General features: G+C 35.6%; 2 protein-coding genes across 3 annotated transcripts; both read right to left on the bottom strand.

Annotated features, from left to right (window-relative positions):
• Positions 1-2,769: 2,769 nt before the first annotated feature.
• On the bottom strand, positions 2,770-4,991 carry MYB85 (myb domain protein 85). Its single transcript, XM_021954589.2, has 2 exons — positions 4,378-4,991; positions 2,770-3,750 (listed from the first exon to the last, which is right to left on the bottom strand). The coding sequence occupies exons 1-2, from the start codon at positions 4,638-4,640 to the stop codon at positions 3,138-3,140; spliced, it is 876 nt and encodes a 291-aa protein (XP_021810281.1). The 5' UTR covers positions 4,641-4,991; the 3' UTR covers positions 2,770-3,137.
• An 8,116-nt stretch (positions 4,992-13,107) lies between these two features.
• Positions 13,108-17,608, bottom strand: HIP1 (HSP70-interacting protein 1). Of its 2 annotated transcripts, none has more exons than XM_021954617.2 (11): positions 17,373-17,608; positions 17,211-17,262; positions 16,948-17,097; positions 16,756-16,843; positions 16,594-16,674; positions 16,419-16,483; positions 15,927-16,067; positions 15,319-15,435; positions 14,888-15,232; positions 14,490-14,547; positions 13,108-13,438 (listed from the first exon to the last, which is right to left on the bottom strand). In XM_021954617.2, the coding sequence occupies exons 1-11, from the start codon at positions 17,480-17,482 to the stop codon at positions 13,341-13,343; spliced, it is 1,305 nt and encodes a 434-aa protein (XP_021810309.1). In that variant the 5' UTR covers positions 17,483-17,608; the 3' UTR covers positions 13,108-13,340. The 2 variants fall into 2 exon arrangements, with proteins under 2 accessions (XP_021810309.1, XP_021810308.1); XM_021954616.2 differs by having other exon boundaries at positions 16,948-17,100; positions 17,373-17,607.
• Positions 17,609-17,613: the final 5 nt, after the last annotated feature.

The following is a 17,613-nucleotide window of genomic DNA, read 5'->3' as shown; positions in this document are numbered from 1 at the left end:
ACCGGCAACTCAACTCCGATTTGAATAGAACAATGAAATATAGATTCAATCAAAGAAAAGATCGATTTCAAGAAACCTTTCTCGAAGAAATTAATCTAAGAATATGATCTAGATCTAAAAGATGTGGTATTTGAAACTCCTAGATGCAGATTTCAAAACAATTTTGAAAATCTCAGACCTCACTCAACTTATCAATGTAGAGAAGAAGAAGAAGAACGAACACACACAAATGAGGTGAAGTAGATTTCAAATATCAAAGCATATTATTTATAAAAACCATTTTTCAAAATCTAAAAATGAAATCCGAACTTCTCCTAGTAGAAATGTGCAGAGCTCTCCAAAGCTCTCAAAATTCTTTCCCAAGAAATGAAAAAAATAAAAAGAAAATTACGGCTACCCAAGCAGGCGAGCTGCATCTCTAGCTTCCTGCCTAGTCAGTGGCTAAGCCTTAGGTTCATCTTGACCGAAAAAAAAAAAACAGCCTTTTGGTTCATTTTACCCAAAATAGGTAGGTCAAACATGATGCACATGGCAGTTGATGATTGGTGCAATAATAAGAGAAAAAAACGTTAGAACAGAAACCCTACATTTGGCAACAAAAATAGACTCACGTGACATTTGTTAGTGAGCTAGCAGTAACACATGTTACTTATTAGAGTAACCTAATCTAAATTTCTTGAGCTTTAACTGATTACATATGAGATTATAAGTTTGTCAAACAATTAGCTAAGCACAACCTAACATGTTACAATCACATTAAATAATTATCAAGCTATTATAGGACTAGGACGACCACAAGCATTTCGTACCTATATATGTATAGCAATCCATATTAATAGTACCAAGTATTCCCTTTAACTTGTTTCTTAAGAAACTTAATCACATTGACATCATGATTATGTAAGTGATATGTAGTAAACTCTTTGTAAATCACCAACTTGTTGAAATTATAGACAGACATATGTCTTTCGTGTTTCAATAAGGTCTAAGACAAATGCTTAGTGCTTAATGACAAGTGCTTCTGTTGAATTCAAGGGCTAATCGTTAACTTAGCTATTTAGTCATGATTGCAGATAGATAAGACCCATCTCAATTTTGTTATTTAATAAAGATGCTCAGTCAAAATCATCATCTAATGTGGAAATTAATTTAATTTATGCTGACTTTATATCCTGTATTTGGTAATCCAATCCAATTAAGTCGTAGAGGATCACGTAATACTTGGATACGTAAGTTGGTGCATGCATTACTAATAATGAGTATATACATGTGAGTCATTTCGAGTTATGCCCTATCACAAAACTCTTTTTTGTTTTGTCGAAGAACACAAAACTCCAACAACAACAAAACCAAAAAATATTTGTTTTTTAGTTTGGAAAGTGTTGGGATAGAAAAGTTTAATATTATTGTTTGAATTGGTTTTCAAATCCTACGCTTTATATTTCTGTTTTAGCCATAAGATCAACCCATAAAACGTAAATAGAGGATCTTCTTTCAAGAAACATGTCCTTATTGAAGGCTTAATTATTACAAAAATAAATAAATATATAGCATAGAAAAGTACAAACTTACAACATTATAATAAACCTAAAGGTTTAATCTTCGTAAATATATATTACTTCCTGCCTACTTAATTTCTGCACATAAACTAATCTACAACACTTATATAAAAGAAACTTTCAAGCGCCTTATTTAGTCTGATTTCATTGGTCAATTAGGTCTAGCCCAATGAAAAAAAGGCATTCACTTGCAAACGAGAGGTCTCATGTTCGAATTCTCACGACATCATAATTATGTGTGAGAAATCCTTATCTCATGTGTAGATTATTGCTTGTACCCAAAAAAATTGATCCCATTGAGTTGTTGAATTAATTATAGGATTAATTGTGAAGGAAGTTAAAGTTTCATACTAAAACCAATTAACAAGGAAATTTTTTTCCTTCACATTCTCACAAATTGGTAATGTGACTGCAGAATATACAATTATAATTTATACCCAATAAACCAAAGCTGATGATGGGCATATATAATCAAGCATTCAGAGATTCCATGGCTATGATTATATTAATGCTTAAAAGTACAAAATAGTTAGGTTCTACATACTCATAACTTAGCTACCTGAATATTTTACTTTTCCTTTTTTCACAGGGGGAAGATCCCTACAATGATGACAGGGTGACAAGATTTAAAAGGGAACTCCAATGAACAAACTAGTGCGCACTCAAGTTTTTTATCTATCTGCAAATAAAATTACAAAAACGTAGCTAATAGTGGCACCACAAAAAGTGTGCTTAGGATTTCATTTTGCCGACATGATATCCCAGAGTAGCCTATAAAATTTATGGCCACTTTTGAAGTGGCTAATTGGATTTCAGCAGAATAATGTAAAGTAGTGGTGCCATTGTACTATATATATTGAACACTTTCAATTAATTTTTAACACCAAAAGAAGAAAAAGAAAACTTAAGTATCCCATTACCCATTACTTGCAAGGGCTAACATTAATTTGGGGATAGGATGGTTCGTCTTCTTTTGCCATTACTTTATTGTTTCTGGTGATTGTAATGTTTCTCAAAGAATATATATGGTTCATTCTAGGCATTATAGCTTCTTTCTAAAGTGATATTGAAATCAAGTAAGGAACGAGCACACTGTTTTGGCCAATTGACCTAACTCACCCCGGCCTAACTATATAGTATTTTCTAATACGAAAATTTGGTAAAACTTGAATGAGCTTTGAAATAATCTCTCAGCAAATAGAATCATATATAACAAATGAACCATTTTGCTTTATTTAATTCAGCATAAAATAATTAATGTACAGAAAGTTTCGTCTTAGCAAACCCCAGGAATATGAGTACACTTTTACAATGTTGTCCAACCTGTCCCTAACTTTTACGTGACATTTTCTTAGGTAGTTTGGTATGGCTGTTTCTTGGGTTGGTGAGAAACCTCTTCATCAGAAAGCAGGTTTGAAGCTCGACCTTCCAAGAATATTCAACACCAACAAAAGAAACTTAAAAGTGAGGCAGCAGACATGGTACTTTGTAACATGTAAGCACATTTGAATTAAACACTACTCTCTCTTCACATTAATATTTAATAATTAATTAACTGCATGCTATTAATTATATTTATTAATTTATGGTAGTGCTTAATTTATCCCCCATCTCTAATGTGCTGAGACCGTTTAATTCGACGTCGTTGAAGCAATAATCCATGCCAAAATCATGAACACCAAAGTCCTGGCAATCCAAAAGCCATGCACAATTGTCCTCCCAAGATTGTAACCCCATGCCATTCTCAGTATTAATCTCGTTGCCTCCGTGATCTGCTACTGCTTGACCATTGTTGCTCCACAATGCATCAATCAGAGGAGTTTCATCCACCCACAGGTTGTTCATCAACGATTCGTCGTTGCAAATGCTATCTAGCAGCGTTGATTCGTCGCCAGAGGAAGAGTTTTCGGGTGGTGAGCTTGATGAGTTCATGTCCTCCGATCCGGCTGAGTTGACAACCATGTTATGATCATTTGTAGATTGATGATCTGGCAAGTTATTTTTATGATCATGGGATGATGATGATGAGTTGGTTTCCTTGCTGTACCCCAACTGGTCTTCTTTGTGGAGGGGTTCATGCGTGACAGGATCAATTCCCATCCTAAGCAGCTTTTTCTTGATATGGGTGTTCCAATGATTCTTGATCTCATTATCAGTCCTCCCTGGCAATCTGGCTGCAATCTTGGACCACCTATTTTTATATACCCAAAACAAGAGCATAGCCAATATGTTAGTAAAACTTGCACTAGTGATCATAAGCTTAATCATGCTCATAAGTTATCAACTAATTAAATGCTAGGATGTAATTAATCAGAGCACTAGCTTAAGTCTATAAGCAAGTAAAATCTTGAAGGGTATATAATTTGCTACAGAGACGATACGTAGCGTATTGTAAAAGATGTGATGAGTAATATGATTAGTAAATATGGTACACGTTGGATTACTATTCTTTGAATATACAAAAAAAAACAAATATATACTCTACCAATAAATTGTAGGACCATTTTTTCTTAAACGTGTCAACCAAAGTTTCTTTGTCTTATTGAATGCATATATGATCCTTTTCAACTTTACGACTGAAGACAAGAAAGTTGAAACCAAGCTTGTACCTCAAGGAAAAAGAAAAAGAAATAATTACATACTTTATAAACAATTTAAATTATTATGAAGATGAAACAACCTTGTTCATCACCAAACACCATTAGTAAAATCATTAACATGTACGGATCAATATGCTCCCAAACACTAACGCCACGATTAACATGTATCCATGTAAATGAATCAAGACCACAGAAATATATGAATAGATGAGGATGACCTATTTCCAAGACGAGCATGGAGATCAATAACCAACTGTTCTTCAGCTTCAGTAAGGAGGCCTCTCTTCAAGTCGGGCCGGAGATAGTTGGTCCAACGGAGCCGGCAACTCTTGCCGCACCGGCGAAGTCCGGCGAGCTTAGGCACAGCTCTCCAGCAACACTGGCCATTAGTGAGAATAAAGTTGATGAGCTTCTTGTCCTCCTCAGCTGTCCATGGCCCTTTCTTTACCCCAAGTTTGTCACAACAAGGTTGCCGTCCCATACCACTAGCTAGCTAGTACTAATTAACAACGCACAACACCAAATATACAAACAAAATCTGACCAGAAATAAGCACCAAGCACTCAATTAGGCTCACCAATACTCCTTTTAAAGACCCAAAAGCCCCATCCCCACCTTTATATAAAGTCGTCAGTCCTTACCTTTCCCATCCTCATGTCAAGTCCAATAAAACTAATTATCAATTTGCACACACATTATAATATTTTAAGGAGAGAGAGAGAGAGAGGGGGAGAGAGATTTTGGGGTCCACCATTGGGTTGTGAAAGAGATGTAGGAACTACATTGTGTTAAGGTGTGTCTGGCTCAGAAAATGGGCGATGGTGAAAGATAGGTGACCTAAAGGGAGAGAGAGAGAGAGAGAGAGAGAGAGAGAGAGAGAGAGAGCGCGCTCTACATATATGTAATAAGCATCCAAAAAATTTCTTCCCATTTTCCTACACAAACCCACTGCCCTTTGATTGCACTCTTACTCAACCATTCCATCATCCATTTCGTCATCACTACGTCTACGTGTCCTTATCTTGATGGAGTATGATCCGGTGTTGCTCTTTTAAGACTTAATAGAGCCTAATTAATCTTGCTTTACCGTAACAACATGGGGGTTTTGATCTGTGAATGTATTCTAAGTGCTTTGTTTTAATTCTTGATTTTGTTAATTAAGGGAAAATTAGGCACTCAGATGGGTTTTGATTATGTCGACGAAATCATATGTTTACCCACCTAAATGTGTATGTGTGTATATTGTGTCATCTTCTTCTGCAAGTTCGATGACTTGCCAAGTGGCTCTAGTTTCTGAACCCATAATGAGCCCCTTTTTTATGTGCATGCTCATTCAACTACCCAATTACGGCATACCACCACCTGACAAATCTCTAGCGTTTCCTAGAATTTGGGTTCAATGTCATTCAGTGGACTATGATTATTTGACCTTACAAAGCCACAATTTTTAACTCTTGAGAAAATCTAAAGTGTCAAATAAAAGAAAAACAACTGTATATATTCCAAGGAGAACGTGTATCAACGTATACATATAAATAATTACGGACTTTGCGTTAAAATAGCCCTTTTTCAAAACATTTATTCAATAATAGTCTTTCCCCTCACAGTGCTTCTTTGTTATCCCCACTAATACATCTTTGTGAGAAATTATAGAATACCGGGCTTCTTTATTATCCCCACTAATACATTTTTGTGAGAAATTATACAATACTACGGTAGTATACTGCCTCTTTATTACAAGGGTGCGGCTATTTTGAAAAATCACTATTTTAGCAAATTTCTGTAAATATTATTTGCACATGAAGTTGGCTGTGAACCTCAATTCAATTGACAAGAGCCACCATATAAGAACCTTGTCCGTCACTTAGATTTTAGGTTGTAGCTAAAAACTGAATCAGTAAAACCTAAAACAACAGATCCGTATGAACAAAAGCCACAGTGAACAGTATTTATTGAATAAAAAAATAGAGAGAAAAAATTGCTAAAATTTGTTGCTGGCCGATCAGTCAACACCACCTTCGCATTTGGGGAACTGGAAAATTCTTGTGCATCAACTAGACCACGTTTCTATACGTCTAGAAGCATGATTAATAAGAACATTATAACCTTCATAGTGAAGCCGTCCATGATTTTCAAAGTATCATTTTGCTGAGTAGGCCATGGATTCATTCATTTCCTAAGATGAGAAATCAAATTTTTGTCAACGTATGCGTTTGACTTTAGCACCTTCGCATTTGACAGACATATCATTTAGTGTTACTTTTGTGAAAGATGTAAGATGAATATAATCAGTAAACGTAATACCAATAATTTATTGATCGATAATCATTTTCCGAGGCTCATCTCCTTATAAATTACTTAAGTATACCATTTATCACAATTGTTTATTATCAAATGGAAGTCCTCCTCATCCCTAGACATAACCATACAATATTTTGGAACCCTAGCAAATCTTGTTTGATAACGAAGCACGTAGGCATGTGTCAATACATCAATAAGCCGGGACAATTCTCTTATAGATCTATATGCGTGAAGATCTTAGCAAAACAGCTCACAAGAAATGGTTTACTATTTTTGACACGGACCATAAATGTATGAGTTTATGTTAATACTAACACGTACTGTTAAGTGCTACACATCTGCCACGCATGCTTCATTTTGGAATATAGTTCAATTCCAAAACCCAAGTTTTATGTTAAGTACTCATTGGATAAAGAACTAAATTGGATGACGTGGTCTAGTTGATGCAATCTGGTGGATGATATTGCCTGCCCGACATCTAGTAACAGCAAATTTAAGCTTGACCTTATAGATTGGGGGTAGTTAATTATCCAATTTCTTGGTCCTTGACTTATAGCTCTTGGCTTAGCTAGATGCATATAGTTCCACGAAGTGGACCCTTTTCCTTCAATGACTCAACTCCACATTTGATTGCATGTGTGTGTTCACAAAAATACAAGCTAGAGATATACCTGTCCGGACCACATTAAGTAAATTAGGTGGCAATTAAAGTATACTTGTTACTAGATTTATCCTAATCCTAATCTAATACCCCATCTTTTAGTTACCGGTTCACTTGAGGGCGATCGAAGATTATTGTCCCTACTCGCCCTTTGGCTACTCGTGAAGTTTCATTGATGCTCTTTTGAGAAAATGTGTTATGAGAGCAAACTGTTTGATAAAAGTCATCTCTGAGAGAGGTTAAGGTAGGGCAAAGAGGGGATGTGGGGCTGCCGAGCAACTGTGCAAGGTTTGGTACTCTCAAACTTTTTGGACCCATCTTCTTTGTTTGATGTGTATCGTGAGATATGTTTAGGAAATTAATCAAGGCATACACACATCTATAATTTGTCTCTATATAACTAATTGCTTTCATGTCGCAATTCGGTCTACATCTTGAGAAAAATTCATGGATCCGTAACTACGACATTCTCTACTACTCTCATCACACACGACCAATTGTTAGCTCACACATCAAATACTAGATGCTCTCTTAGTTAAAACTCTTGGTTTTGTGTTTCATATCGGGTGATAAAGTAAAAGAATGAATTTATCCAATCGAACGTATGTCTCCGCCTGATTGGCTTTACACACCCGCGGCAATTAAATAACAAGTCTCGTATAACTTGCAAGGCACTTTACGTATATTTTATTTTTTACTTTGCTATCTACTCATTTTGTTGTCATGCAAACACGTATTGCAAAAACCATATACATACAAACATACCTCACCCTTAAGGAAAGCGAACTGACTTCAAGTTCAAAGGCAGATGCAGCTAGCGAGCTAGCTTACCTATAAAACCACAAATTATTTTTTTCTGTGTTCCAAGACAATTATAAAATGGTTGTGTAAATCAATTTCTTCCATTTAGTTTTAAGGTATAGACAGGTGGAGACTTTTTTTTTTTTATGGTTTGTTTATTAGGTATGAAAACAGGTGGGTAGTGCGGCTAGAGAGAACTCAACAAAAGGGGTGGCATTGCTTGTAAGTGGGGATGAGGCCATTAATACTGTAGCAGTTGAGAGTTCATGATCACCTCAACGACCAGAATATTCCAACATGTTCACAGTTCCTTCCATATTGGATTTCTCTTATAGCTAGTCATCTAATAATTTCTTTATTCAAATTTCAATTTCACGTGGTTAGTTTTGTTTGATTTATAGAAATAACCACATGGAACTCGAATGAAAATAAAAAAAGAACAGAACGACAAAAGCAACATACACATGGATTTGGTATTATATGTATGTGACAGTTTAAAAATATGTAATTGATTAAATTGTATATGGTAGCACTACAAATCCATGCACCTTTGTTGGCGATTGAGAAAACCTATATTTGTCTGATAAAGTTGCATGTGTGGCCTTATTGCTAATTATATTATGTGCTCATTCATTTTTATTAAGAATTTTACGTACAATTCTATCAATGGGGTCTAAACCCAATGGAAAAGAGCCTTAATTTGCATATCAGAGATCTTAGGTTCGAATCCCTACGGCATCATAGTTGTGTGTGTATGTGTGTGTGTGTGAGACAGAGAGGGAGAGAGAGAAATCCCCCTTCCCTGTAGTTTAGACTATCACTTGTACTAAAAAAAAAATATCGAACAATTCTAATACATCTCCTAGTCGATACCCTTGTAGGCAAGGGCGGAACCACACCAAGGGCTACAGTGGGCTGTAGCCTAGTGTGGTTTTTTAAGAAAAAAATATAAATAATTACTCCATTTACTTAAGTTTACAATGTAAATAAGAAAGTACCCCCCATTTGGATTCAAATAAAAATACTAAAAAATCAAATTATGAATAATCGATTTTAGTGCAAAATACGATTTAGGCTAAAAATGATGGCTCATTAAGTCAATATATACTTCATACTAAAATCCCATAAAATCAAGTTTTCTTATTTGATGTGTGAGGAATAAAAGCTGCCAAAAATTATCTTGAGAAAATGATTATTCCGAAAACCCATTTTTCATACTTAGTCAATATTTTCACATAAAACAAATTTTCATGTATGATATGAATTCATGAATGAACCTAAGGTCAATCTAGGTAAAAAGCCTTAGATATTCAATCCACTATGGTGTTAAACCTTATTTGGTTTATGTTAAAACTTATTGAAAATTAGTCTATGGAGCTATGAACTAGCATGGTTTATATAATTTAATGTTTACTTTTATTTCTAGAAAGACTAGAAATTGTAAGTACCAAAAAAAAAAATGATCATTAAATTTTAAGCTAATCACTTTAGTTAGCCCACCCGTTGGAAAATTCCTAGTTCCGCCCTTGCTTGTAGTGCCTACTCCGTATAATATTTTACTAATCCAAACTGTCTATTACGTAGATATTCATTCAAAGATCATCTCTACAAAAAAATCACTTGAATCCGATATCATTTGATCACTCAATTAAATTATTGAAATTTTAGTACTTTCTTAAAGCATCGTGTTTATTGATTTTGTAGGACATAATTAGCATTAAAGAAATTATAAAGATAATATATTAAAATAAAGAAACATTAAATTATAATGAGCCACTAAGAGTACTTTTTCTCTCCTCATATTTAGAGGTCTCCTTATTTTAGGAGGGGGATAGAGAGTAGGGTTGTGAGAATGTGAAGGTAAAAATGTTCCACATTGGAAAGTTAAAAAACCGTGCAAGGGCCTATCCAGCTCCTAAATCTAAGGAGAGAGAAAATACTCCTATAATTAAATGGTACTATTTTTTATTATTATTTTAAATATTTATTTAATGATGTCTTTAATTTTATGATCTTTTCTGCATTTTATATTTTTTATCACCTTTCCATGTTGCAAAACACAAGCATATATTTTTAACAATTTTATCATTTCTTTTTGCTGTAGTATTTTGCAGCACACTTTTTATGTTTTCTATTCTTTTTGCTGTAGGTGTTTTGCAAAGCACAATCAAATTATTATTTTTTCAATTCTTTTCCCTGTAAACTTTTTGCAGCACACAAACACCCTCTTTTTTTTATAGTTCTTTTACCTGTAGGTATTTTGCAAAACACAAAAACCCTAGAATATCAAAATTGAATTGCACAACCAAAGACCAAAAACTCTTGAATTGAATACATTTTACCGTTGGCATTATTTGCTACAAAAACCAAAATGAAAATTGAATTGGAGTTCATCAAAAAATAGAATTTTAATTGAAAGCTTTTGCGCAACCAAAGACCAACAACTCTTGGAATTTAGCTATTTATATTGGATTCTCAAAGTGGTGATTTCTTCTTTTGGGTGGAGATTCGTAACAATCAGTATTCGAATGATGGCAATGATAATCAACATTCACTGGATGGCATGACCAATCAATCTATAAAAAGAAGAGTTGCAAACTTAATCAGCCAACAAAAAAAGAATTAAATTTAAAAAGAAATAAAGTATTTATGACAAAAAGAAGTAAAGCATTTATGACTCTCCAAATTAGGGAGTATGGTTGGATTTGAAATTTTTTAGAGAGCTCCTAAAATAGTTTTTTTTGTGTTTTTAGTTAAATTTTAGCTAAGAAATAAGGATCATAATTGTGGATGCTCTAAGGAGTTGGGCTACTCCCCCATTACCAATTGGTTTTGGTGTGGAACTTCAACTTCCTTCATGTTATCAAAGCAAGTTGTAGATGCTTTTACGTAAACATACACAATCGCTATCCCACTCAAATGGAGACGAGCATCCAAGGAGCATATAATTATGGCTTCAACACCATTAAAACCATCTTAAAGCGACTCATGAGCTACCGAATTGAAATCCAATATATTGATTCAACTATTTTCCACAAATTTTGAATTGCTTGCTACCATATTTTTGCGTCTAATCAAAAAGTTTCAACGAATGCGCACCTAATTCCGCAAATAGTAAGGAATGCAGTCGTCATTAGATGTAAACTAAACTTAATTAAGCTTCATTTGGGTGGAATGACTTGAAAGAAAGACTATGAATTTGGACGATAAGACTCGATTAGTTTTAAAAAGAAAAACGAAATTTGTATACAAAAACTTGTGGAAGAGGTGCAAACAAAAACTTTGGATTTCAGGCTTAGATTTACACTAGCTATCTTAGCACACAAGCTTGAGAAGAACAAGGCACTGAATCAGCCAGCCAACTGAAACGGTTAAGCATTTCCATTGAAGGTAAAACTACCAATCAAAGTATAAACCCATAGTTGGTGTGGTCTAAATGACAACATCGACAACAAGACATTCTGAAGTTAGATTTTTTTTTTTTTTTTTTTTTTTTTTTTTTTTTTTGATTTGTTGGATGGAGTTCAAATATATAACTCCTTTTAGTCTTAATAAAGACAATGGTTGGTAGAAAAATTCCAAGTTTGATTGATAGGGACCTATGCGACTTAGTGGGAATAAGGGTCTAATTAAATTATGGTGGAATGGACTTGTCTTCTAATTAATTTGATTGTACTCACTTGGTATATGGTCATGAACCTTTTTTTCTTTCTTTTTCTTTTTGCTTTTTTGTTTTCTCAATGGGCATGGTGAATTATATAAATTTCTCTTGCAGCACAAATTCGTATAATCTTGATTCAAAACATTGAAATCTTACAATAATGTAATAATAAACTATTAATTATACATTTTGTGGTTTTGTTTATATAAGTAATAGTCTAAATTAATTTAAATTAATCTAATCGACAAAAAATGGGATTCAAACTTGGCTGCAAAAAAAAAAAATATTGAATACAAGCGATGGTCTAAACTACAACGAAAAAGGGGTTTCTCACACACATACACACTACTAAAGTGTCATGGAGGTTCGAACATGAAATCACTAGTCTGCAAGTTAAGATCTTTTTTCCACTTAGCTAGACTCCGTTGGCAACTGGGCTGGAAGATCTAGTTGCCCGTTTTGTGGTCTTATATTGCACAACGTTGATTAATTCTTTTTGTTTTAATTACAAGCGTTGAGAAAGTGGTGAGAGACCCCAAATGTGAGCTAGATAGCCCACCAACGGTGTTCATATTATACTGAGGTCCTTTCTAAGCAAAGATGATAGCTCATTGGTGCTCAAGAGTCTAAAGTCACTTTCCCTGAGTAAAAAGTAAAATATATTCCACCCCACTCGCCTTCCACTCATAAAAAGTGCCCTTATACTTCCACGCGTTGTCTCGTGTCTGGAAGACTGGAAACAAAAGCCAAAGTGAAGTTTGGGATGCAGTCGTGATGAATGGTTTGGGATTGGAATTGGACGGCACAAAGGTATTTTTGGTGAGTGGTGAGTAGAATTGGATTGGATTAAAAAGAGGGTAGGATTGGAAAAGATAAATATTATTCATTGACACTAGTTTCCCGAACCCATATCTGGAATTATGTATCGCACACTTTTATCCTAAAAAATACACATAATAGGATTATGGTAAGAGTGCTTTATCCTATTCATCTTCGTCTTTTAGCACCAAATATGACATTCGATCCTACTACGTGCCCTACCCACTAAGCGAGAGGGTGGGCTTGTTTTTATATTTGAACTCTTTTGAAACGGTGATTTATCTCATTTGGTGCACACTGTAAGAAGCGCAAGGAAAACTCTTTAGACACCCCATTAATTAGATCCGTGCACCCAATTACTCGAAGTAAATTTGTTGATGTCAAAAATTGGCAAACGAGGACCCCTACAATTTAGAGATATTTAGTCATATACCCATTCTTAACACTAATTATATAAATAAACCCTATATTTAATTTCTATAAACAAACTCAAAAAAACACCAAAAACAAGAACATCTAAGTTTTACGTGCTTCACCCAAATTTCATTTGAGTTCTGGGCTGCTTCATCTGTGATCACATAGCATCCAGCAACCACTGCACAAAATCCCCAATTTCCAACACTCCAGCAACTCAAATCTACAATTTGCATGCTTAAGAGCTAGACATTTTAACCCTTCTGTAAGAACCTTAAGAACAAAAGAATCTGAAACCCTTTTCAACACTTCAGTATATATGATAAACTTGCCAAAGGCAACCAATGATAATGCGGGGTTAAACACGGTCGTTCCATTAGAGTTGCTGTAAAAGTAATGGCAAGACAGCTATAGAATTTTAACAAGCTACCGTACATGAAACTGTCTTGTATAGCACAATGTCACGCACCATCTCAAGTCTTGAAAGTTCATCTGCCAAAAACATCATGACAACTCGGAAACTTTCACTTGGGTCCTCCAAATTTGCTCATCATCTTTTCAATTATAGGAGCCACCTTGGGATTTGCTTGATGCTTTGCAAGGTTAGCAGGGTTCTTCATTACTGCAAAAGAAAAAGCCAATCAACCAATTACGGTCAGGCGGGCACATAGCAAACTCCAATGCTAAATCAGGTCTGTATTCCCTAATCCTGTAACACCTAGCATTTCTATCTCCAACCTTTATTTTAGTGAGAACATCAAAAGCTAGTTTAATGCATGGCAGTCTTTCGAATTCTTTTCTTTTTTGAACGACTAGGAGTATGACTCCACGATCTGGAAAATTAAATAATCCTATTCAGTTCCATTCTATAATGAACATCATTTTTAACTTGTCAATCCCGTATTCAGATAAATTAGTTACCAAAAAGATTTCAGGACTTAATCATTAAAAAATAAAGTAGGAAGCACAGCAAGCAAATGAAAGACCAGATACTCAATCGGCATCTATCAGAAAACAGCACAATGATTCCACAGAGGAAAGCTTAACAGAATATTTTATGAATATCAAGAATAAAATCAATAAGATAAAAAATGATCATCTGTATGTAGTTTAACAAACTATTTTAGTTGCTTGCTGGATACCCCCCACTACTACGGTAATTGTACTACCTCACTTCCCATTGCTTTCCTACTTTTACCTTATCACTCCTCTCAACCAGCCCACTGTCTTCCTTCTGGTCTTACTTAATAATTAGCATAATTATATTCCATTATACGTATGATGTATTCAATACTTCAAAATAAAACATACCACGAATTAAAGCCTAAAAACCATTCTTTATTAGTCTTCTCTAGTAAACCAGAACTATGACATTGCAGATGCTGTTGTGGAAGCAAGCAAAAAACATAATATAACAAGACGAATCATGAACTGTCTCATTCACAGAATGTAGCTTAAACAACCGAAGGATTCGAGTGTCCACCCATAAATTTAACTTCTTAGCATTTGCATATTTTATTGTGTTTCATTTCACAAAAACAAGTTCATCTGAATTATAAGTTTCCATGTTTTGACATAACCAGTATAATCACAACCAGGAGTTTATGGATTATTAGTCAACTGGCCAAAATCAAATATTAATAGAAAAACAAAGTTATACGAAGAGACATTACCATCTTGAAGAGCAGCCATGACTTCTGGATCGCTAAATGCAGACATCAGTTCAGGGTCCTACAAAAAATTGCAACTAGGACCATTTAAATTTGTAAATTGCATTTCTGACCTTTTCCAGCCTGAAAATTGTTTTTTTCTGACTCGAGAACTCAATTGTTCAAAATAACATAGAGAAGAAGAGAAACAACAATCTATGTGATAGCATGTTAATACACAGTAAACAGCACTGCCAAATGACCAATAAAACCTAAATCCTTGGCTTAAATAGAAATTCTTAAATTATATAATATAATAGTTTTCTTTCCTGGCTTCATATATACCAAAGCAAACAATACATAATCACTAATTTCAGGAACACATTTAAAATTTGAATTCAATCAAGAACCGACATACTTACATTCAATATTTTGCTAAAATCGACATTTCCGGGCACCCCTCCTGGCGTGCTACCAGGGAAACCCCCAGGTGCACCACCCCTAGGCGCACCTCCAGGTGCACCTCCAGATGCACCTCCAGATGCTCCTCCTGGAAAGCCTCCACCCATGCCTGCTGGGAAGCCTCCAGGCATGCCCCCTGGAAACCCTCCACCCATGCCTGCTGGGAAGCCTCCTGGCATTCCTGGAAACCCTCCTGGCATTCCTGGAAAGCCACCAGGCATTCCTCCTGGAAACCCACCAGGCATGCCTCCTGGCCTTCTACTAGAAGATGACTGCTCTTGCTTCTTAGCCTTCTCATACGCAGCCTTGAAAAGAACACACCAAAATATCTTAATCTGCCAAAAACAAGATAGCATAATCTTTTCAAGGGAATGAACTTCTAGATAGTTACCTGAGCTTCAGCACGGCGGCGTTGTCTCTCGCGTTCAATCCTTTTATCCTCCCTTTCTTTGCGAAGCCTATCATACTTCCGACGGTGTTCCTCAATCCTGTGCACATTTGGTTCAACCTACACAGTTGAGGAGTTGACATTAGAGGGAAACACAAATCCTCAAACACAAAAATACACAATCCAAGAGTTGCAGTAAGCTAATGCATGTGAGCACATCATATTCTTCCACAATAGTGTTAAGTCTTTTTTTTTCTTTTCCTTGTTCTCCCATTAGAATTCCATGTAAGATACCTCATCTGTGAATCATAGCCATACTCTAATAACATCGAGTATTTGAACTTCATAGATTTAACCCTCAATAACATCAAGTATTTGGGCTTCACAAATTTAATCAGTGATACAGTGCTCCTCAAAATCCCAAAACCCATGGTTATTCACTAAACCAGGCGTGGCTGGCAGTTTATTTGGGTTCACACAATAAAGGATAAATAAAGGCAAAAGGCAACAAACTTATCCATGTATGATAGATGATAAATGAATGCAAAAAATACAAGAAACAACAAACTACAGTTACTTGATAAACCAGAGGGATAAAGTGAGAGAGAAACCTTCTTAAGTACAGCACTTATTTCTTCATCATAATCTAACTTCGATGCCAAGTGAAGATCCTTGGCAGCCTCTTCCCATTGACCAAGCATTGCTCGTGCTATGCCGCGAGACTTGTAGCCTTTAGCAGAGTCAGGATTGATCTGAGATAAAGATTACAAGTTAAAATTCATGTTCACCTTCTCAAAACGTCATGTTACACCTAGCACGTAGATAAAAACTAAAATCCCAAAACTCATGCAAGCAGAACTATACAAAAGGCCACAACTGTAATGAAATGAAATTATATGACCTAAGAAAACATATTTTATTTTCATTTGATTGTAAAAGCAAAGCAAGACACATGATAATGCTGACTAACACGCTATGTTGAACTAAACACTTCACCAAGTGAGCAAACAAAACATGCACAAAGCCTATATATAAACAAATGTAGATTCTACAAAGGGAAAATCAGACATCATATAAAAACAAACAAGGTGTAGGACAACAACCTCTAGAGCAGCATTGGCATCACGAATAGCGGCATTAGGTTTCTTCATTTTGATGTACACACTAGCTGTTAAGTAACAAATTAAAAGAGTTCAGAACCAAACACAAGGAAATAAACTTTCAAATTCAAAGAAAGAAAACAATCCCTATGACTATAGGAGAACCAAAAGCTCAGACCTCTGGTGCCATACATAATTGCTGAAGTAGGGTTGAGCAAAATTGCCTCCGTGAGATGCTCAATCGCTTCCTCCAAGTTACCTGCATTGCATAAAGTCCATCAAATCCTCAAGCAAGCCCTCAATTCACAAACAAACACGCACTATACAACTAGTAATATACCTTCTGAAATGGCCTCGACAGCTTTGGATTTTGCTGCCTGAGAGGCCTCGCGGTTTTCATCACTGACCTCAACCGACGCGTCTCCCATCTGCAAAATCATCCAAACCATGAATATACAAAAAGAAAAAAGTTTGAAAATCATACACATACTAATAACTAAATCACTAGAACTGAAACTAATTGAAAAGTAACCTTCTGAGGAGGTTCATTGTCAGGCTCCACAGTGTCGCCCTCGAGCTCAACGTCAGATTCGATTATCTCATCTTCCTCTTCTTCTTCGACATGGACTTGAGCGGCTTCAGCGTCCGCCATGTCGTCGTCGCTCTCCTCCACCACATAGCTCTTCTAAGCTCGCAAAATCCCTCAATCAGAACGCATACATATAGGGCATACAAAATAGACATTAGAAAGTGAATGAGAGAGAGAGAGAGAGAGAGAGAGAGAGAGAAAAGTACCGATTTGGAATCGCCGTGACTGTGAGAATGGGCAGGGATCGTAGCGCCGAGACTGAAACGAAGAAACGAATCGATTTCAACTTTTGTGGAGATTTAACAGCGAAGCAGATATCGAAATGGTTTGTGTAAAACAATTGAAAAAGAAGATAAATGGATTTTTACCTTTCGAGGTAGTCGCGGAAGAAGGAGAGCGAAGGATCGCTAAGAACGCAGGGATCGGCCTTGCACTGTTCGACGAAATGCTTCAGTTGGTTCAGCTTCGCCTCGTCCATTGTAAAAGCTTGAGATAGGGAGAGCGGAGCAAGAAATAGGGTTTTAGAGAGATTCTGAGGGAGGAAGTAAGTGAGTGAGAGAGAGAGAGCGGCACGGTTTTTGGCTCTATGTATGCATTTCGGTTTTCAAT

Source organism: Prunus avium, chromosome 5 (genome assembly GCF_965620075.1).
Source record: "Prunus avium chromosome 5, drPruAviu1.hap1.1, whole genome shotgun sequence".
Lineage (NCBI taxonomy): Eukaryota > Viridiplantae > Streptophyta > Magnoliopsida > Rosales > Rosaceae > Prunus > Prunus avium.
The sequence above is the reverse complement of the archived record's forward strand: the minus strand, read 5'-3'. Positions and strand labels throughout refer to the sequence as shown.